Raw genomic sequence first — 22,525 nt, 5'->3', positions numbered from 1 at the left:
ATTATCGTCAAATTTCAGTTCAATTATTCGATGATCAATATTATTTTCTAGTGATTATAATTAATTTTTAGGAAGCCATTTCTATATTTTTTGGTGATTCAGTTTTAGTGACACATCTATTATTTTGGAACCCAATATAATTATTTGATGATCAATATTATTTCTGAGTAATTTTTAAATAATATTTAGGTGACCGTTTTAATATTATTTGGTGATACAATTTAGGCGACTATTTTAGGAACCAATTTATTAGCTCGCCGAAAACGTATTTATTAGGTGATCAATAAAATCATACCCTTTAAAAAATACGATATTTAATCGTCAGAACAATACTTAAAAATTATGAACATTGAGTAGTACCGTGGCAGAGTATACTCACTGGCGGTATCACACATCTCTAGTGAAAACAATGGCGTACAGTCAGCAGCAGAACCGGATGAGCGGTTATGTCGCTCAAAAATCTATACACGAGTCTTTATTTCCAATGTGATAAGAGTGTGAAGATCTTTCTAAGCACCACAATTACTCATTCATTTCTGATGTAATGTATATTGCGTAAAATTACTCAAAGCGTAAAATTTTTTCGTCGCACCGAAACAACTTAAACTTGTTAATTATGACTATTTTTGAATGAATAAAGCAGAATTCCCAGCTGTACCACACTCATGAGATAATTCTTTGTAGTGAAAACTGCAATTAGGTAGGTAACATACCTACAAATTCTTCATGTAGGAACTATGCTGTTTAAGATCATGGTGCCGCTGGGGACTACGACATAAGACAATTGCATTCATTGTATATTGCGCCGACATTACATCCAGGAGGAGCTGTGTGAACATTATTTTCTCAAACAACCGAACAGACTCATACAAACCACATTTAACGACATCTAACGAGTCCTGTAGTCAAGACAAAGCAATGGTAAGTGAAGCAAAATTTTTGGTGATATTTTAAAAACATCAAAACCGGGTAAATAGTACCGAACACATGATAGGCTTAGGGTGATTCGATGAATTTGCAGCCAGAAGCAACATGTGTATAAGACGTAAATCCCATGTGATTGTTAAGGTGTAGCGTAGTTAGAGATGAGAGCTGTAACCGAAGTATTAGTAGATGAGTCTGGTGTTAGTGGGACCGCCGTGAGCTGAATCCCATGGTGCTACATGAGAGACTGCAGCGGCACGAGATGCAGCGCGCGGCGCGTCCCGCGTCCCGAGCGTCCCGACCCACACACCTCGCCTGCACACCCCCGCCTCACATCACCGGTCACATAAACGATCGACGCTATTAGCATACTGGTCATCAAAGCTTTGATTTGATGGCTTGTGGTGGGTGACATTGGTTTTCGTTAAAGTAAATTGGTGCAACTCACAGTTAAGTACTCAGTAATGTACGTATAAATTCTGCTTCCACAAATTTATTTTACCAGAGATTAGACAGCTGGTTTGATATTTTATTATCGAAAAGGTATAGTAATCTGGTTGCAACTCACACTTGGTGAACATGAAAGTTTCACTATACCTCGTAAATATACCAATTTATAATTATTATTAAATAAACAAACTTTCAAATGAAACTTCATATCTTGCACATTCTATGATCGGATTAATTTGTCTAAGTGTTAAGAAAGGTCGTATAAATTTCTCATTTTCGATAAACACTGATTACAAAATAATTTCAAAAAGCTCAAGGGAACTTGTTGCGGTTAGCTAAATATATGATAGAAAAGAAAAATAGAAGATAAATGGTCAAGATCTCGAATTAAGTTACATAATCAAATCAATGGGTTCGAAAACTCCCTTGTCAAATTGTACAAAAGTCAAATAGTAGATTGATAAACAAGGGTTGTAAGTGATCAATTAAACCCAAGATATTTAGGCACACGAGCGAGCAAAGCGAGCGAGGGTGCTTATAGTTCGCGGGTGTAATTGATAATTTTACACTCGAGTTGAGCTCTACTTATCATCACGAATGCGAGGAAACAAAGACAAACCGTTATTTTATACGCAATTTGTAACAGAGCGGAAGAAAATTTATCGCGCCAAACCGTCTTTTGTTCTTTTTTTAATGGCCTCGCGCTCTTTGGCTTTGGCACATTCAGCCAGCACTGGCCAGCAGCATTATGCCAGCATGGAGGTTTTGGGGTAAGTATTACGCATTACAATCTCCTTGTTTATCAGTTCGTGAATACAAAGGAGCACCATTCGATTTTTAAATTTACTTACATCCCTAAAGATGTATATCGAATTTACAACACGGATTTCAAGTTAACTGGAAGTTACTTTCAGAGCTTTAGTGATGAAAAAGTATATTAATGTCAACATGTTTGTAAGGACGAACGAAAAACGGAAAACGAAAACCATGTGCCTAAAAAGTCCCTTTGACAAAATGTTCTAATGTCAAGCTGTGTTTATACTCATTATGTCATTAATTGGTGGCGGTCCTAAAACGATATCAAGAATAAGTTAAATGAATAAAATATAAAAAAGTGATATTTCTTTAAGAGCATTTATACTACATAATATCTTCAGTCAATTAATGAAATTTCAGCTGCTTGCTTCGAAAAATTTACTCAATGTTCCCTTTTAACATTAACTTATTTTGACCATAATTAATTCAATCGTGAAAACATTTCGATTGCATATTCAGTCAATCGCATTTTAAAATATTAAGACAAATTGACCTGGTGGCACAAACATTTTGTACTTTTTGACAGTGTTACATATCAACATTCTATGCATTTTGGCATTTGTACCAAAACGATCTGTTATAGTCGAGTTCGTAAACTTCTGACCAAAAATTTAATCAAAAATATCTGAACACCCTTCTACGCCGTTACCAAAAAAAAATATCAAAATTATCTGAACACCCTTCTACGCCGTTAACAATATCGTGTTCGATATATAGTTGTGTTCACATATTTCTGATCAAATTTTTGCTCAGAAGTTTAAGAACTCGACTGTACCAATGTAATGAATGGGCGTTTTAAAAAAAAGTGTACCCTTTTCTTTCAAAGTGAATTTAATTTTTTCATACAAAATTTTCTGAGTCAGTTTTGTGACACCCATACTGAGTGTTCGAGAAAAAAAACTGAATTGATTATGCTCTTGATTCTGTCTGAGTAGGAAAAACCATATTTTTCCAAAATTGAAATAAAAGGTACACTTTTTGTGAAAATGCTCAAATAATTATTTTATTTGAAATCTTATTCTTTATCATTAAAGAGATTTTAATCTTTACATAGCTACTGACACATGAATCTATTATAATAATAACAACAATTATGACATATACACGTGTGACATCCATGAGAACATAAATTTTAATTAACGATAGCTTTAACTACTGCGAACCGTTTTATCGAAAAAATATAACAATTACCTGTACTAATGGAGAGTTACTATTTTTTTTTTTAATTTTCTCGAGCAGCAATGAAATGCAAACATTTATTTGACGTTTCAGAGATGCAGCAATCGTGCTGAATTAATTTGTATGAAAATTTTTTTTTTTTTTTTTTTACTAAAATAACTAACTTACGTTCATTAGGGCTTATGCTTTCAGCCCTTTAAACAATTGGTCTTATGGCAGTTACACGTTGTTATATAAAGAAATGGCGTTTATTATAACAGCCAACACCGATAAATCACACTTGAATCACAAATGGATAAAAAAAAATACGGTTAGTGGATGTGCATGTGACTGTGATGAAACCGAGATAGACATTATGATCCGCGTGATGGACACAATCAGCCGGCGAGCACGCCGCCGCAGAGCGGCCGGTGGCGCGGCTGCACCCAGAGCTGCGGCCGCCGCGTCTCCGCGCCGCAGAGCTAGAACTCCGACTGTGATGTGAATAACGTACACAAGTCACAGTCTGAGTACTAGCCACACGACGCTAAAGATTCTTCCTTTGTAATATGCCTTTTCTGTATGGTGGTCGCAGAGATACAATGTTTTGCTGAAACTTAGTTTATGAAGAAGCCAGAAACAAGTAAAAAAAAAACCGCCCCAGAGCGTGTCCAAGATAGGGTTCCGTAGCCATTACGAAAAAATCAAGTAATATTTTTCGAAGATTTCGTATTTTTTTCGTTGTTTTGAAATTTTTTTTAATAACTAATTTTTAATTTTATTGCCTTGACATTTTAATTATTTTATTGTTTGTTTAATTGATTCCTACTTCACAAATTTGACATAAATTTATATTTTTATTTTTACCTTTAATTATTATTATTATTTTGTATTTATTTTCATTCTTAGATTGGGTTTTTATAATAGTTATAAAAAGTAACACAAAATAAAAAAATATTATAAAAACCTAACCTAGTTTGCCGCCGGTGACGGGGCAGGGCCCAAGCTACCTAGGCCGGTCAATATTAACAATAAATTAACAAAACATAATGTATCTCTGATTTTTAGTATGTTGTTTCAAAAAAAAACCATATAGGGTAGTAGCATTTTTCCAGAAATGTTCCATAACCTTTCCTATCTTTTGTTTTTTGTTTTGGTAATGAAAGAAGAAGCATGAAATTATGTAAAAAACGGTTAAATGTATTTTAATATAAACATAGTAATCAAAAGTCATTATCATCATCAAAAGCTAAAAGTATAGTAAACATCACAATCAATCTACGGTGCTGTTGAGAGCATAATTGTAACTTAAATTAATTCATTTGTCAGAATACTCAATCAGTAGCTTGTGATTTTCGGCCTCATGTTGTCTTACGTTGTGTTGTATAATGTAACTAAATTTGGGATTAGTTGGTTAAGGGGCTGTTTCACCATCAATTGATTAGTGTTAAGTGACGGTTAAATGTGATGCCGTCTCTATTTGTTTTGTTCGAATAGACGGAGACGGCATCGCATTTAACCGTCACTTAACACTAATCAATGGATGGTGAAACAGCCCCTTAATCTTTTCTTTTAAATTAAGCTCGACCGCCCAAGAGACAGGCTTTGCCTAGTTTGGGGGTCTCTGTTGATTCTTGTAACATCACGGTGTGCACGATTTCTGTATTGTAATTCTATTGTTACTTAATTCCTAAGTGTGTGCAATAAAGATTATTGTTATTATTATTATTTTATTAATCTTTCACATAGTCACACTCGTCACCTTGTATTTGATGGCCGTGGGCCGTCACTATCGTTGCTATCTCCAATCCTGCCTATTGATCCACTACTTGCATCATTACAACCATATGGTTCCACTATTGGTGGGAGATCGAATTCGTCCTCCATAAGTAGGTGCTCCATTATAGCTGGATCCTCAGTCATCGTCATCCACCTCAATTATGATAAGGGCAGCGTTCTAGCACGTTGCCCCAGAGCAGGTAACACACAGCACTGAATATCTGAGCCCTGCTTTCAGGCAAGTGCAGCCACCTCTGCACCCCTTCTTGCATTTGCAAGACAGGAGTTTGAAGAGCTCTGCGGGAGCAGGAGCTTGCCGACTGGTAATAGAGATGAGTCCGGCCCAAGTCGATTTCCAACCCCAGTCGTTGGGGTCTTTTTCCACCCCCAGCCACTTTTGCACCTGATGATATGTGCGGTAGTGGTGATATGACGCAACGTTTGTGGTTGGAGGCAAACCGGCCCGATTCGCTTTGGCGTTTGCTGCAGTCTTTACAAAAGTAAGAAAGCGTACATCGTTGAGGGTGTCTGTCGTTTCGTCTCATCCATACATATAGGGCAACGAGGCACTTGTCACCAGACGACGATCACCAACAATACTAGAGCATCTATCACGAATTCGATCTCCCACCAATAGTGGGAACCATAATGGTTGTAATGGTACGAGTAATGGGACCAATAGGTACCTAGGATTGGAGAGAGCAACGATAGTGACGGCCCAGGGCCACCTAAACAAGGCGACGAGTGTGACTATGTGAATGATTGATTGCGTTACTATACTTTTAACTTTTGATGGTGATGATGACTTTTGATTACTATGTTTATATTAAAATACGTTTTACTAAAATGATTTCATGCCTCTTTTTTTGTTACCAACCAAAAAACAAAAGATAAGAAAGGTTATGGAACATTTTTGGAAAATGCAATTTTACCCTATGTTTTTTTTGAGACTGTAAGAGAACTACGAGGACAAACCCCGGTTACCACTTAATTTAAAGCTAATTAAATTGCCTAAAAATCATATCTACGTATTTTACTAGTAGGATTAATTGTTTCGACGCGATTTTGGCCCAAATAAGGTCAACAACTAAAATTTTATTTTTTTGGTAAAACCGGCCTATTTTCAAAGTGCCGTAATTCGGTAACTAATTGGGATGCACCAAAAAAATAACCTTTAGTTTTTATTTTATTTTTGGAAATAATAGGATATTTTAAGATACCATTTTCATTGATTTTTAATTTGGATGAGTATTTAATTTTTTATATTTTTTTACGAAATACGCTGGATAACGTCACAGTGAGACAGCCACGTTTCGTTGCCTAGAAAAATTCAGGTCGTACATAACATAATCTGTGGCATTACAATTTGACAATAATTCAAGCACAGCTTAGGGTCCTAAACGGCTTAGGGTTACGTAATCAACTAAAGTAAAATTCTGGTGTTTTAAGAATAAGGGTATTCGAAAATCAAGCACAATCAGTATCTTGTGTGTTGGGAATAAAATAAACTGGCAATCTGGTATTTAGAGTCTCTGGTAGATTAACAAACTAGGTGTTTCAAGTACGACGTGTTTTGCGAGCCTGTTGTTTTCAAAATCGGGTATTATGGGAATTCGGTTTTAAATGGAACATAGTGTATTGAGAACACGTTGTTTTGGAAATCCGGTATAGAATAGAAACACAGTAACAAGAAAATCTGGTATTTTGGAAATTTAGTATTTCAGAAATCGGGTAAATTGGCAATCTCGTATTTTGCAATTCTGGTATTTCGGGAACGAGCGGTATTATTATCACCAGATTTGCCAAATTTCTGCTCTATCGGATACCACAAAGTGGACGAAAAATGGTTTGCAACTTCTGAAACCACGACTTACCAGTAGGTAAGTTTACAAACATACAAACCTTGCACGTTAAATAAAATTGCTTGTAAAAAAAAGATTAAAAAAATGGCAAGATACTGCTTTTGATTAGGTAAGTACGGTTTTTTGTTTTATTACACCCGCGCGAAGCCTGTCCAGGTCGCCCCAGTCGGATCTAAATCGCTTTTGAAAGCACCACACTATCCATACTATAATATTATAAATGCGAAAGTGTGTGTTTGTTTGTCCGTCTTTCAGTCGAAATGGAGCGACGGATCGACGTGATTTTTGGCATAGAGATAATTTATGGACCAGAGAGTGACTTTTTATCCCGGAAAAATGCACAGTTCCCGAGAAAACAGCGCGCGATAACCGAGTTCCACGTGGGCGTAGCCGCGGGCAAAAGCTAGTTTCAATATAATCATCGAAAAGAGAGAAAAAACAATTGGGAGCTGGAAAGATTTTAGTGCGTTCGACTAGAATTAATTCGGAACTAATGTTTTTTTATAAATTAATCGCCGCCTCTTATGCAAAACCACGAACCGTAAACACTGAATGCTTACCTGATTCTGGGTCCTGGTCTTCCGTCTGCATTTGGAAGCGGCCGCCTCCCATGATGGGGGCGAAGTCGTCGCTATCTGCTATTAAAGCGTTACGGAGACGGCCCCGCGCGCTACCACCTTTAATGAATAATTAAGTAGGTATTTATAAAAAGACCTACAGTCAATGGAACTGCGGAGTGGAACGTATAATTTTGTTTTGTCGAAGAAAAGTATTCACAGTTGTATCATAGCTATTCGAATACGAATGCCAGTTCATTTCAGATGGATATCTGAACGGATATTTGAAATATTACCTATGAACGGTTGCTAACTAAGTACCTACAGTACGATTACTTGGAGTTAACACTTGACAGGTGGGCGTGCCTTCAGTCAATTTTCGACTTTGACGTCATACAAATAAAATAGTTTTTACATAATCTGTAAACGTGGGTAGCGGTATACTAAAAATGGCTTTATTTGTATGACGTTAAAAAAGTCAAAGTTGAAAATTGACTGAAGGCACGCCCATCTGTCAAGTGTTAACTCCAAGTAATCGTACTGTAGGTACTGGGATCAGAAGGTACATGTACATAACAACCGTTCATCAATATCAATACAAAGATGCATCTCTTCTTATGGTACACTAAAATAGAGGATTTACAAAAAACAAACAAATTTTGAAGACATATTACGTATCCAGTTCGATGATTTATAACACTATTAATCGAATCCTAAATATTTATCCATTGGACAAAAGTTAAAAATAAAGTTTCAAATTGGCTACAAAAACTTAAATATGACGACACCGAATTAATCTTACCAGAAAAGCTTATGGTCAGTAGTGGACGTATATGGGCTGGGATGATGACTTATCTCTGTCTGTTGACTTATTTGTTTTTCTTTTTGCGTTGATAAGTGACACAAACTTTTCTTCTGAATAGTTTGAAAAAGCCAAAGAACCAGCTTTTTAATCAATTTTGACATTTGGAACTTATTCTATTTATCAATAAATAGACAAAGAAAAGTCCTGTCTAACTGATTCTTCAAAACCCAACAAAATATTGACAAGAGAACGTAAAATTAAAAATATCTTAGGTTTGAGATATTATAATATAAGCATGAATTAAATAATAATAAACATGTATCAATACCAATTATCCCACGACGGCGTTGCCATATACAAATTTTCAATAACTACTAATTATTCGTCAGTGCAGGGTTAACTTGGACGGGCACTATTACGATTACCAACTTAATCTATACTGATACTTAAGCATAAAGTAGTTTAATAAGTAGAATAAAATCAAACTTCTTTCTTTATCCACAACTAGCGGCCCACCCCGGCATCGCACGGGAGTACATACACCCTTCTTTTTACATATTTTTTTTACACCTTGGGTTACATTTACATTATTGGATTTTAGTAAGAATTCCTAATTTTTTTTTTATATAGTTTCACTATACTCAACCTTGGCCAAAAGTATTTAAGTAACCCGAGAGAGTATAATACGGGAAAAATGGCATATTTTGGCGGCAAAACATGTAACTACATCAATAAAATTTCCCTTATACAATGGCACGATTACGGCTTTGCACCAGTCTCCCGGTACTTGCCCATTTCGCCAACACAAATTGAAAAGGCGGTACAACTGGCTAGCCACTATGCCCTGTCCAGCCCCCAGCATCTCGACGGTAATCTTGTCATACCCTGCAGCCTTACCTAATCTCATACTTTTCAATGCTTTCACTATTTCATCCATGCTTATCTCACTTTCATCAACATTTATATTAGTTTCCATGGAAGGTGCCGGGTGTTGTACCTGCACTTCCTCTCTTTCAAACAAACTTTCAAAATACTCTTTCCATCTCTTTAACACACAATCTTCTCCTTTTATAATGTTCCCATCTTGACTCCTGATTGTACTCAGCTCTGAGGTAGAAGTTTTTCCTCTGGCTGTTTTGATGGATTTCCAGAAAAACTTTATGTTTGATTTGAAATCTTCAGTGAGCCTCCTATCAAAATCATCCTTTCGTTCTTCTCTTTCTAGACACAACCTCTTTCGTTGCTGATTTCAATCTTTTATACTTCGTTCTTGCTTCCTATATCTCGTCATCCGTTGCCTTTTGAACTATTTGGTTAGCTTTTGTTGCTAACCAATCCAACAACGCTTTCTTCTTTTCTTGCATGGCCCTTTGTACATCTTTATCCATCCACACATTATAGTTCTTTCTTCCTTTCCTTCTTTTAGCTACCCCGCATACCCCAATAGCAACATTCACGACCCCTTTCTTAAATGTCTCCCAAAAATCTTCAATCACACCTATCTCTTCTATGCCTTTAAAACTTCCTTTCAGTTTCTCTACATCCTCGTCTTTCTTTTCTTTTTCTTGTAGATTTTCCACTTTTACTCTGTCCAAAACACTCGTAGGCTCGGCACCTCGGTGTCGCCATCGTTTAAAGAGGCCACGCATTCGGGCTATGACCAGGAAGTGGTCTGTGTCGAGGCCTACACCGCGGTATGCCCGAGTATCTAGCACTTTCTTCCTCAGTCTTTCATCCACAATTACAAAATCAATCATACTTCTAGACTCACCCTCCTCTCTTGTATACAAATGGATCTTTTTGTGGTCAAACATTGTGTTGGTTACGCAAAGATTCCATTCCAAGCATACTTCAAGCAGGCTTCTCCCATTGTCGTTCACTCTCTCGTCCCCATACGTACCCAGAACTCCTTCATACCCATCACGCTTTACTCCAACCCACCCATTAAAGTCCCCTAACATCACGATTCGTTCATTTTCTCCGCATTTATTCAAGACCTCTCTCATGCTATCCCAAAATTCCACTCTCTCTTGTTGGGCTTTTAATAATATCTACACAACTGAAAAGTCATAAATATCTGTACAAATATTTTTCAAAATTATTTAACCTACTGAAAGTACATAAAAATATACGCAAGGGTTTTTTCAAATATTTATAAACACTCAGTGGTACAAAAATATCTGTACTACTGTTTTTTCATCGCAAAGAGCCAAACTTAAGAATGAGGCTGAAAAAAATTTACAATTGGCGTTTAAGTCATTGTCATTATTCAAATAAACAGGATTAAGAATAAAAAAATTAATTGCACCGTGAAAAGCCTTTCTTTTTAGGAATATTTAACAGTTATTAGATGTCATTAATTCTTACATTTGTAGCTGTGGCACTAAGAAAATGAAGCTGAGGGAGATTTTTTTTCGATTTTCACAAAAATGTCGATAACTTAAAAACTAAGCCATTTTTACTAAACCTAAAACCTCATATTCTGATTATTTATTAATTACTAAGCTGCCCTATCAGCTGTCGACGGTATATTGTCGACTTCCGGGACACTCTGTAGATGAAGTCAAAAGTGCCGTGTGTCTTTTCAAATAAGTCTGTTGGTATGGCCGTGCATGCTCGACATGGCAGACACACGACATAACAATTATATCGATTGGAGACCTTTGACCTCATCTGCACTTTACATCAGGTGAGATAGTGGTCAATCACGGTCAGTTCTACATGAAAATAAAAAAATACTCACTGTCGGGGGTAGAGATAGGAGTTTGTGATGCAGAAAGTGGAGAAGAAGAGGGATTGGTGGCAGCGGCGTCGGGGAGCGCGCCGGCGCCGGCGGCGCGCAGCGGCAGCGTGGGGTCCGTCACGCACGGCGAGCACACCACCAAGCTACGCGACGCGCCCGTGCCCTCCAACCCTGGCTCGCGCTTAATAGGGGTTCTATAATAATAATGTAGCAGTTGATAAGGCTGAATTACAAATACAAAATAGTATTTTTTCTACTTGCGTTTAGGGTTTCTGGTTTCTCGACCTTTTTTTTTCTCGAGTTTCGAGAATTCTCGAGGCTAATTTTTCGAGTTTTCTCAGGTTACTGAGTTTTTTATAAAATCCTCAATAAAAACCATGAAATATTTTTTTTTTTTTTAACTGTGACGTCTGTGACGTTTTTATTGCACCATAATCATAATTTTGTCGTATTTTTCCCCGACTTCCCGGAGGAAAGTTATTTTGTCGAGCGTAGTATGTATGGTATGTCCATTTCTTTGGTCCTCGCTGTAGCCTAAATGGCTGGACTGAATTTAGCATATGAGGTATCATAACATTCGTCATAACTGACGGAGTGACATAAGATATGTATTATTTGAAGCGTTCACAAGTAAAATTATGTCGGAGAAACTAAAAATAAATATTTTATATTGTAACAATATGGGTATGAAATAAAAGCTAATAATTTGCCGATTCTATTTAAAAAACCTAATTAAATTACATCCACGGGTACATAAAAAAAGAATGACTAAATCTAAGTACATATTAAAGTCTGTTCTAAATATATGTATAAGTGGGTTTACTTTTAATCGACCATTTTCACAGAAATATCAAAAAAGTATGAAATAAAAGTAAAAATTAAAACATCAAAAACCCAAATCAAATTCCTTTCGTGACCAGGTCAAAAAACTTTAGTAATTGCTCAACTTTAAGTTTAGCTACATAACAGAGTTCTAGAGCACTAGACTTATTTTATTTTCTTGTTTTTCGTTTTTTTTAAATCAGTCAGTTTTTGATTTTTTTGTACTTTTACTACCTCTTATAAAGGTAAGGCAAGGAACAAAAATAATCTTACGTAATAATCAAAACTTAAGATGAACAGAGAACAGATATATTAACATCTGCTGTACCTACACATTATACTACGCGAGTAGAAAAAACACATTAAAAAACTATTAATTTGTAAAACAGGTTCCATAATAATATGTTGATCTTCTAACGAAATTCGTCCTTTTAGAACTTCAGACTCACTTACATAAGTACCTACAGTCGAGTTCATAAACTTGTGAGCAAAAATTTGATCAAAAATATCTGAACACGCTTCTACGCCGTTAACAATAGTCGCGCTCACATATTTTTGATCAAAACATTTGCTCACAAGTTTATGTACTCGACTTTACTTGCATTTGGTGCAAATGTAAAATGGACAACTCGAAATTAGTACAAGTACAGAAGCTTCACTTCTTTCTTTCTGGACTTGTGCTATTACTTATTCCGTGGTATAATTTCGAGTTGTCCATTTTCCATTTGCACCAAATGACAGTAAATTTAAAACACGAGTGAGGTTTCATACAACAAGCGATAGCGAGTTGTATAAAGGTTGAACACGCCAAAAATTGGGCATATAACAATAAATAATAACATTATGCTCTCCATATTTAATGTCAAATATAATAAAATAACATTTCGTATTTTAGTTAGTGTCTGCACTGCACAGTAAACCATGTATTGAACTTCCCTAAGCACGCGGCACAAAGACTTTGCACGGTCTCATTAGGATGGATACCTTTTCGTCGCCCAGGTGCTATGGGCTTACAACTTCTAAATTGCATTTTACCTTTTTATCAATATGCCCAGATCTCAAAACTTCTTGGTCTCAAAATACATAAATTGCCGTATACCTAATTTTGTTTTCTTATAACACCGGAAATTTCAAAATACCTTAGTCTCATAATACCTAAACTTCAAAATCACTTTCATGGCAAAACAACATAGTGCCTAAAACAACCAAAAGTTAAAATATCTAAATTTGTACGTTGAATAGGAACTATACTAAATGTCAATAATCAACATCAAACACCACCCGTGAAAAAAAATTAGGCATTTTGCCTTATGGGTGTTTTTGGTTTGAGTTGTTTTAATATTTTGTCATTTCTGTCATTCGGTATTTGAAAGAATTGTGCATTTCAATCTTTAGGTATTTAGAGAATATGACATTTTAAGTCAGTCATAATGAATTTCGTTAATTTTAATACAAAAGACAATTTGAGATTTTAGGTATTATGATCCCATGATAATTTGAAAATTAGGGGTTAATAGGGGTGAATAAGGTATTATGAAATTTAGTGGTTTTAAGCCCAAAGCGCCCAGGTCCATATTTTTTGGAGCTCAGGGACTGATTTTAGTTCTCCGCCTTTTTTTAATAATCCTTTTCAAAATACTTCAGTCATACTAAGTATTTAATTTATCACTATTTACAAGGTTTATAATACAGTTTAAAATTTATTCACACTAGTCGCTTCTTATTATTTACACAACATACGAAGCCCGCCGAATCTCCCGCGAATGACAGCAATTTTTTTTATCCGCGCGCGGCGCTTTTAGGGCAATGGATTTAGAAGCAAACTGCCAGAACCAAAGAGGATGAGAATTCAAATTGTTTTTTATTCGGAATACTTGCACAAGTGCTTACGGCGATATTTTTAGAAGCTTTTCTTTAGCTTGCCCTGTTTGTTTATTTATTGTTTGTTTGGGTCAAATCTTGGAAGTTAAATTCGCCCCACTTCCAGAAAGAAAGAAAGAAAGAAAGAAAGAAACATTTATTCGTGACAAACATAAGAACAATGAATAAAAAAAAAATAAGAAAAAAATAGTGGCCAGTGGTCAGATCGACTTGAAATTTGGCATACTTATGTAAATTTGGTGACAATACAATAATCTGGTAGTGACATCTTGGTGGTCCTGCGAGGATCGTCTCTGCAGGAGGGAACTCCTCAATAGTTAATAGTACCGACTTGAATTTTAGTACAGATACGTAGTTTAGACGACAATGCAAGCACAGTCAACAAAAAGTACATTCGGCAAAAAAAGCTTGTATTAAAAATTATTTTTCATCACACTTGCTCGTAAACAGACTCGAAACATGCAGGCTACCTTGGTTGCAACCCCCCCAAATAAAACCCTCGACCTTAATGTGCTTGTCATGAAACCCGTGGTCGGTAAATGAGTCATTGCCCGTACTAATTTTCTTGTCATGAAGCCCAAGGTCGGTAAATGAGTCCGTGCCCGTACTGATGGTGCTGCGCGCGCTGCTGCAGGACCACATGCACACGCACGCTGCGGCGCATGCTGAGGGAGGTAGAGGGCGGCGCTACCAAGAGCGCAGCTTAAGGTATCGCCAATATTTGGAACAATTATATTTTTTCTTTTAGAAATATAAAATTTTACTCGCAAATGTGATGAAAAACATTGTATGTCGCACGGGCGGTACTAGAATTACGAACATCGACTCATTAAAGCCCTCAGTCTTCGACTTCGGGCTTCTAATAGACTCTCGTTCGTAATTCCTTATTTACCGCCCTTAAGACACAATGTACTATTTTTAACAAAAACTTATTATAAGCATTATAATTATTTGCAGTGTAGGTAATGTAACTATGTTTGCTCGGGTGGAATCTTTCAACTCAAATTTGGAGTGGATATCTTCAACCGATTCAGCTGAAATTATAAACGAATGTATAAATTCGATGACAATGCAATCCTACTATCCTACTAATATTATAAATGTGAAAGTTTGTGAGTGAGTGAGTGAGTGAGTGAGTATGTTTGTTACTTCTTCACGCTTAAACGGCTGGACGGATTTGGATGAAATTTGGCGGAAAGTTAGTTTATAACCTGGATTAAAACATAGAATACTTTTTATCCCGATATTCCCACGGGATAGGGATAAAATCTCGAAATAACAACCGCTGGACTTTGAGCCATAAAATTTAGTATGTAGGTAGCTGGGCCTCTGGAATAACACATAGGCTTCTTTTTATTCCGATATTCCCACGGAATAGGGATAAAATCTCGAAATAACATCCGCTGGGCTTAGAGTCATGAAATTTGGTATGTAGGTAACTGGACATCTGGAATAACACTTAAGTGACTTTTTGACCCGATATTCCCACGGGATAATTAGGGATAAAATCTCGAAATACCAACCACTGGGCTTAGAGCCATGAAATTTGGTATGTAGGTAGCTGGACCTCTGGAATAACACATAGGCTACTTTTTATTCCGATATCCCCACGGGATAGGGATAAAATCTCGAAATAACAACCGCTGGGCTTAGAGGCATGAAATTTGGTATGTAGGTAGCCGGACGTCTGGAATAACACATACGCTACTTATTATCCCGATATTTCCACGGGATAGTTTTGTAACTAAGGGACCCCATACATCCGTGTACTATTTTTATTATTATTTTGTAATTTTTTCTTTCATTGTATACTTACTGTAGTTTTTAAGTATTTTATTTTATATTGAAAAAATGACTTTCTGCCAAGCTTCGTGCGGCGCATTCTTCTTGGCAATGATGGTCTTTCCGAAAGCGCTGGTATTTAAAAAAAATACGTGTAAAAGTGCCCATTGCGGCTTATTTACTGAATAAATGATTTGAATTTGAATTTGGATAGGGAAAAATTTTGAAATTTTAGCACTGTGTGTAGAGTCTTGAATTTTGTACAGTTATTCACAACACAACCTCACCTCAATGAAGACCACGATATAAATTTTGGAAATTTCCAGGGGAATTTTGTAAAATCCCGAAAATTTCAATTGCAACTACCAGACCGAATAGTTTACGCGTGCGAAGCCGCGGGTAAAAGCTAGTATTATTATAACATGGAGTTGATCTGATGATAAAGCTAGCGGGTGACCATAGGAACACTGTGATAAACGACACGACAGCATCGAGTTTGGACTCGTTTGTCGTCTTGCTTGACGAGTACTTTGGTAACCAGGGCATAAAGTACAGTCAGCAAAAAAAACTTATATTAGAATAATTTTTAGAAAAGCTGTTACTGAACTGTTTACGGAACCCTTCATGTACGAGTCCGACTCGCACTTGACCATTTTTTGATATTCTTGACTCCTTGCAAGCCACCACTTCTTCTCTTCTTCTCCTCTTCTTCTTTCTTTCTGGCTTTCTATCTAAAATTGTCAAGCGTTCATAGAACGTTTTTAATTCGCGACAAACCATAGATTGTGGACATTTTAGTCTTTTCGCGATATCTCTGTAGCAATGCATTGGATTTTCTACATTTTCGATTCGTGCAAGATACGTTTGGGCTGTTGATGTTATATGCTCGACATTTTGGCCGAAAAAATAAAAGAAGAAAAAACTGTCGTCATATATTATGGACTAGTATTTTGTGAATAAAAAATAGTATACAAAATTTGTATAAGTATCTCCATTTTTTGCGTAAAAATAGCCATTTTTGTATGCCCAAGTTTTGGCGTGTTCAACCTTTAGTATAATAATATCTCACGAGCGTTTTAATGTCTTCAACTATCCTACCTAAATTTTCGAGTTAGTGGTTCTTGGTAGGCATAAAACCTCAGTTTCAATAAATGACTGACAGTGACAGTTATAGTTTTTTTAATTCATAAACAATCTAGAATCGAGTCGATTTTGATTCTTAATATCAAATCCATTGTAATATATTCACGATTCAAAAAATGTTCGGAACAATAATTTTAATTATTGAATGAAATTACAAATCGACTAATTCAACTATCGCAATTTTTTAAGATGTTAGAAATTTGAAAATAATTAAAGTGTCGCTTACCGGCACTTTAATGTCATTAAGATGCAACCACAGATAGAAGTTTCCTAATGTAAGCCATTTACTTTTCGTCTCTGGACATATTATAGAGAACTAATGATATGGATGTAGATAATAGTATATTTTTTATCGAGGGACTAAAATAAGCCAATATATACCCGAGGTGGCTGTTTGCGTTTATCTAAGTCAGTCGAAGTAAATTAAAAAATAATTACTTTTACTCCCTAGGGACTAAGGTACTCACTTTACTCCCGCCTGGTAAGGCTATATTAACCTACTTTTACAGTCTGAGAAGTGAAAAAGTAGATAGTGATTACGTGAAATCAGCGGAGAAGGGTTCGGGCGGTTGAGGGTGCGCCGCGGCGGCGGCGGCGGCGGCGGCGGCGGCAGCCTGCGCCAGCTGCAGCTGCGCCAGTAGCGGCGCCAGCAGCGCCTTGTTGTCCTCCAGCAGCGGGTCCGGCGGCAGCAGCCCGCTCGCTGCAACACGCTCCAACTGCATTACCCGCGCCTAATGCCAACACTCCACCGCAAGCTCTCCGGAAGAACTAAGTCCGTTTAACTTGCAATGCCGAACTGCATACATGTGCTTCCACTGAACAAGAGTTAGCGCTATGCAATCCCAAGAAAGAGATATGCCATGCGATGACAAGACCACACATGACTATCGTTATTGATAGCAATATCTGCTTTCCTTACTTCAGTGGCAAGCTAGATCTTGGATTTGCAAAATGGTTTTCACACAAAATTATATGACATTCCGCTCTAAATAATCGTTCTATGTCAAACAAAAAATTTGAAAAACTTATAGTCCATTCAGGATAACATTGGACTCTTGAAGGTCACAGAAGAAGGGGTTCTATTTTTTGAAGTCGTATTAATGATGATGATGAATAAAAGAAGAAATAAGATGAAGTCATAATTTTCTTTACTTTGTAAGTAGATTAATACGCAAAGTAGGTACTTACAAAATAACACAATATTAATTAGTAGATTGATAACCAAGGGTGGAAAGTGATCCATTTCTGGCGCTCGAACGAAGCGAGAGCGCCAATGGTTCGAGGGGAAATGGGTAATTTCACCCGAGTTAGACACTACTTTTCATTTCGACTGTGAGGAAAGTAAAATAGTAAAAAAAAATAAGAATAACATTCAATTAAATTTCAGTATTCAGTCAATTGAATTTACTTATATCCAACCTCCTACCTTTCGACCTTTTCGACCTGGCCACTTGTCACGGCCGAGTATAAAAAAAAATCGCGTTGGTCACGACCAAGGAGCTTATATACCTACAAAACTGGAGGTAGAACGCCGAATGAAGAAGTTTGACCTTTATTAGGTACTTATATTCCATCTCTTTCTTTCACATTTCACGAATGGCATCCATCTCTTTCTTAACCTAACTAAAGAAAGAGATGGAATATGTTCGTGCGTGACGTAATAAAGATCAAATTTCTTGTTTTAAACGGATGTTCGGCGTTCAACCTCCAGTGTTGTATATAAACTCCTTGGTCACGACGTGCATCTAGATGGCCATGCCGAAACGTGAAATAAAGTGTCATTGACGTAACTCAATTCTCTTCGACTCCGTGGCTAATCGAATAATTAAAAAAAAAATACTTTCCACCCTAGAGATGAAAACGCAATTTTCCACCCGGCTATCTACCCATGAAAATTAAACTTTCCGAACAGGAGAGATGAAAACGTAATTTGCTATATAATATTAATTCGATTTAGGGTGTTATTGCCCACTGCCCATGATTACCCAGTTTAAGCAAAGCATTGCCGGATGTTAGCTTTGTATCATTCTAGTTGGATCATAATTCACTAGATGGTGCTGTAATAAATATAACAATCGATTTAAAATTGACGATTGGCAACACAAAACAGTAATGGCGATTTTGTCTATGTGGCTGAACGTGTTACTTAAACAGGTAACAATTTTAACAATTTTCTTAAGAATTTATTTGCTTGAAGGTTATTTTTGGTATAAGTTATTTGATATTCTGCTCTTATTACGTGAATGTGATAAAATAAATAGTAAGTATTTTCGTATTCGTGTAAATTACATGTTAAATTTTGAATCCTAAGGGTCATTTTTGCTGTGGGCAATCACTGAACCATAATTTGAATATATTTAGTTGTTGCCCACCATTGTTCGAGTAATTGCCATATGTTACTATCTATAGTTATTGCCCGGCCAATAGCCGTCATGGCAGATTATTGGTCAAAGTGTTATAAACATCACGTGTTGTTGTGTTTAAAATGCTAGAATTCATTCGCAATCCTTATACATTCATATCTAAATTGTTATTGTTATATTTTCAGTATGCCAAAGATACCAAAAGTGCACTATAGCAATAAAAAAAATGCAGAAAGAGATCGTATCTGCCCAAGATGCTAATACCTAACAAACTGTCTACTTATAAGACAAATTGCTGAAAAATATGGTATTCGAAGGACCAGTTTCCGGTATTACATTAAAAATCCCGGACATCTAAACCAGAAACCAGCTTGGGGCCATCACCTGTATTAACAGTTTCTGAAGAAAGTGATCTAGAGAATTGGATTATAATCTCAGCAATAAAAGGGTTTCCTCGAAATAAAGAAGACATTTTAGATAGTGCGTAAAAGTTTTTAGGGGAACACCCTCGCCCTAATTCATTTTCAAATAATATCATCATCATCCTCAGCAAACGGGATCTCTTTTAATTCATTAAGGACTATAAGGTTTAAGTCTAATGTTAATTGATGTTTAAAGTCAATCCAGATTTTGATTTATGATTTTAAGTTACTGGGCAATTACTGTGCTGTGATGTTAGCAATTACTGTAGCTTCTGGGCAATTACTCTACTTTTTTTGGAGATTCAATTTTTGTTAACTTATTTAGGTTATAAGAAAATAACAATACACAATCTGTAACTATAATTTTTTTTTGGAAGTCAATGTTTTTGAAGTTCTTAAGTGGGCAATATAGCTATACGGTTTACCTTATATTTATACGTCTTTGGGATATGATAAAAACAGGGATTTGATCAAATTCCTCAGGGATATGATCAAGTCCCGGGAGATGATAAAATAACATCGCGTTGTATCATTTTCCCTTGCGGAATTCAGTGATTTGATCAATTCTCCGAGCCGTTTTAGGGGAATGATAGAATTATAGCAATGGCCGATGGATTTCTTCATTTCCCTTGGCAATTTGATCAAATCCCTGAGCTGTTTTAGGGAAAAATAAAATCAGTTATTTAAGTCAACTAGATTCGAACATTTTACTAAGCACGTATAGTGATTTGATGAAATCCCTAAACTATGTAGGGATTTGACCAAATACCTCAGGGATATGATCAATTCCCGGGAGATGATAAAAAAACATCGCGTTGTATCATTTCCCTTGCGGAATTCAGTGATTTGATCAAGTCTCCGAGCCGTTTTAGTAAAATGATAGAATTATGGCAATGGCCGATGGATTTCATCATTTCTCTTAGGGATTGGATCAAATCCCTGTGTTGTTCTAGGGAAAAGATAAAACGAATCATTTTAAGTAAATTCAATTTGAATCATTTAAGTAAATTCAATTCGATATGGTTTCACGGGATACCCGTAAAAGTAACAAAATTTGGAGTTGAAATAAAAAATACGAAAAGACTCCAATAAACCAATCATAAATTCAATTTGAACATTTTACTTAACACGCCTAGTTTTTATCAAATCCCTATACATCATCATCATCATTAGCCTATATAATATACGTCCCACTGCTGGGCACAGGTCCTTTCTTGGGTGAGAGGGAATGTGAATTAGCCCCACGCTGGCCCAGAGCGGGTTCGCATACACCCTTGAATTTCTTCGCAGATATATAAAGGTTTCCTAGCGATGTATTCCTTCACCGAAAAGCTAACATAACTATCAAATGATATTTTGTACATACTTAAGTTTCAAAAAACTCAGTACGAGCGGGGGACCAAGCCCGGGACCGCCGATTGACAGGCTATATACAGTTTTAGAAATACGTATTATTTAGTGACATGAAATAATAAGCATACAAAAATACAAAATATTTATTTGATAATCATTTTGGTAACATGTACATGTTATACACATACACAATAATGATCAAAATATGTCAATCGGCGGTCGCGGGCTTGATCCCTCGCTCGTACCAATGAGTTATTTGGAACTTTAGTATGTACAAAACATCATTTGATAGTTATTTTAGCTTTTCGGTGAAGGAATACATCGTGAGGAAACCTGTATATATATCTGCGAAGAGGGATTTGATCAAATTGCTAAGGGAAATGAATATGTGGCGTTATCTGGGAAAAGGTACCTTGTTGTCGGTATTGAGTTATTGATATCCCCATAATCTACATACATTTAGCTATCGAACCATGTAAGAAACATGCATGTAGGTTTAATAGATATTTTTAAAAAAAATGTTGAAGCTCAAAAGCCAGAAAAGGTGATTATGAGAAAATTGAATTCAAACTTATACACCCAATAAAAGTATGTTATTGTTGGAAGTTACATAGATGACATGCTATTTGAGGAGTAGATTGTACGGGCTTTCAGGTTTCAAGAACAATTTTGTAATTGGACAACGGTTTTCCTATAGTTTACCTTGCCAAAGTGCATAAAGTAAAAAAAAAAGGTTGATGGATTTTTTATTTTTTTTTCTATTTATAGTATATTTCCATTGGATTTTATCGAAGGAAAAAATATTATGCGTAAATGGACACTAAATAAAAACTACTCCGTTTTGAATTAACGTTGTTTAAAAAAATATCTTTGTTGTTTACAAATGTAATTAAACAGTCAAAATCAACAAACTTTTATATTTAGTACGCTAAAACATAGCCAAATGAGACCAAATTAACTCAAACAAATCTTAGAAAACTAGTTTTTCCAGTCTCAAAATTCAAGGTAAAGTTTAGTAAAAAGTTGGTACAATCACTATATATTTTCTAAAAGGTACCTTATCGTCGGTGGTAAAATATTTAGTGATTATGAAGTTATATCATTTGAAAACGACTAATAACTTACGATTAATTTTAATAGTCTTAATTTAAGAACACTGTAGTATTAAAACTCTTACCAAAAACCTATAATTTTGTCTCAACACACTCAATGATAACGTATTTGAAAAGGTACCTTATTGTCGGACGTAAAATGTTTAGTGACATAGTTAAGAATAAGATCTAAAAAAATGATTATGATTTGTAGTTGTAACTATTAATCGTTATTATTATTACTATAAATCAACTTCTAAAGACCAGCAGGTGGTAGGACCTTGTGCAAGGTCCGCCCGGATTGCTACCACCATCTTGCTCGCTAATACTGCCGTGAATAGCAGTGCTTGCATTGTTGTGTTTCGGCGTGGAGAGTAAGACAGCCGGTGAAATTACTGGCATTTGAGGTATCCCATCTTAGGCCTCTAGGTTGGCAACGCATCTGCAATCCCCCTGGTGTTGCAGGTGTCTAAGGGCGGTGGTAATCTCTTACCATCAGGTGACCCACTTGCTCGTTTGCCATCCAGTCGAATAAAAAAAAAGACAAATTGGCGTAAATCGTCAATAAGGGCCT

General features: G+C 36.1%; 1 protein-coding gene across 2 annotated transcripts in view; it reads right to left on the bottom strand.

Annotated features, from left to right (window-relative positions):
• The window catches only part of LOC141430725 (uncharacterized), an 87,575-nt gene that overhangs the window by 17,831 nt on the left and 47,219 nt on the right, over positions 1-22,525 (bottom strand). For both annotated transcript variants that reach the window (XM_074091604.1, XM_074091607.1), the window contains 3 exons: positions 17,263-17,422; positions 11,095-11,288; positions 7,550-7,666 (listed from right to left, as the gene is read on the bottom strand). In XM_074091604.1, coding sequence (XP_073947705.1) covers positions 7,550-7,666; positions 11,095-11,288; positions 17,263-17,422 — 471 coding nt within the window. The remainder of the gene's footprint in view (positions 1-7,549; positions 7,667-11,094; positions 11,289-17,262; positions 17,423-22,525) is intronic.

Source organism: Choristoneura fumiferana, chromosome Z (assembly GCF_025370935.1).
Source record: "Choristoneura fumiferana chromosome Z, NRCan_CFum_1, whole genome shotgun sequence".
NCBI classification, from domain to species: Eukaryota; Metazoa; Arthropoda; class Insecta; order Lepidoptera; family Tortricidae; genus Choristoneura; species Choristoneura fumiferana.
This window is presented reverse-complemented; position numbering and strand designations above follow the sequence as displayed.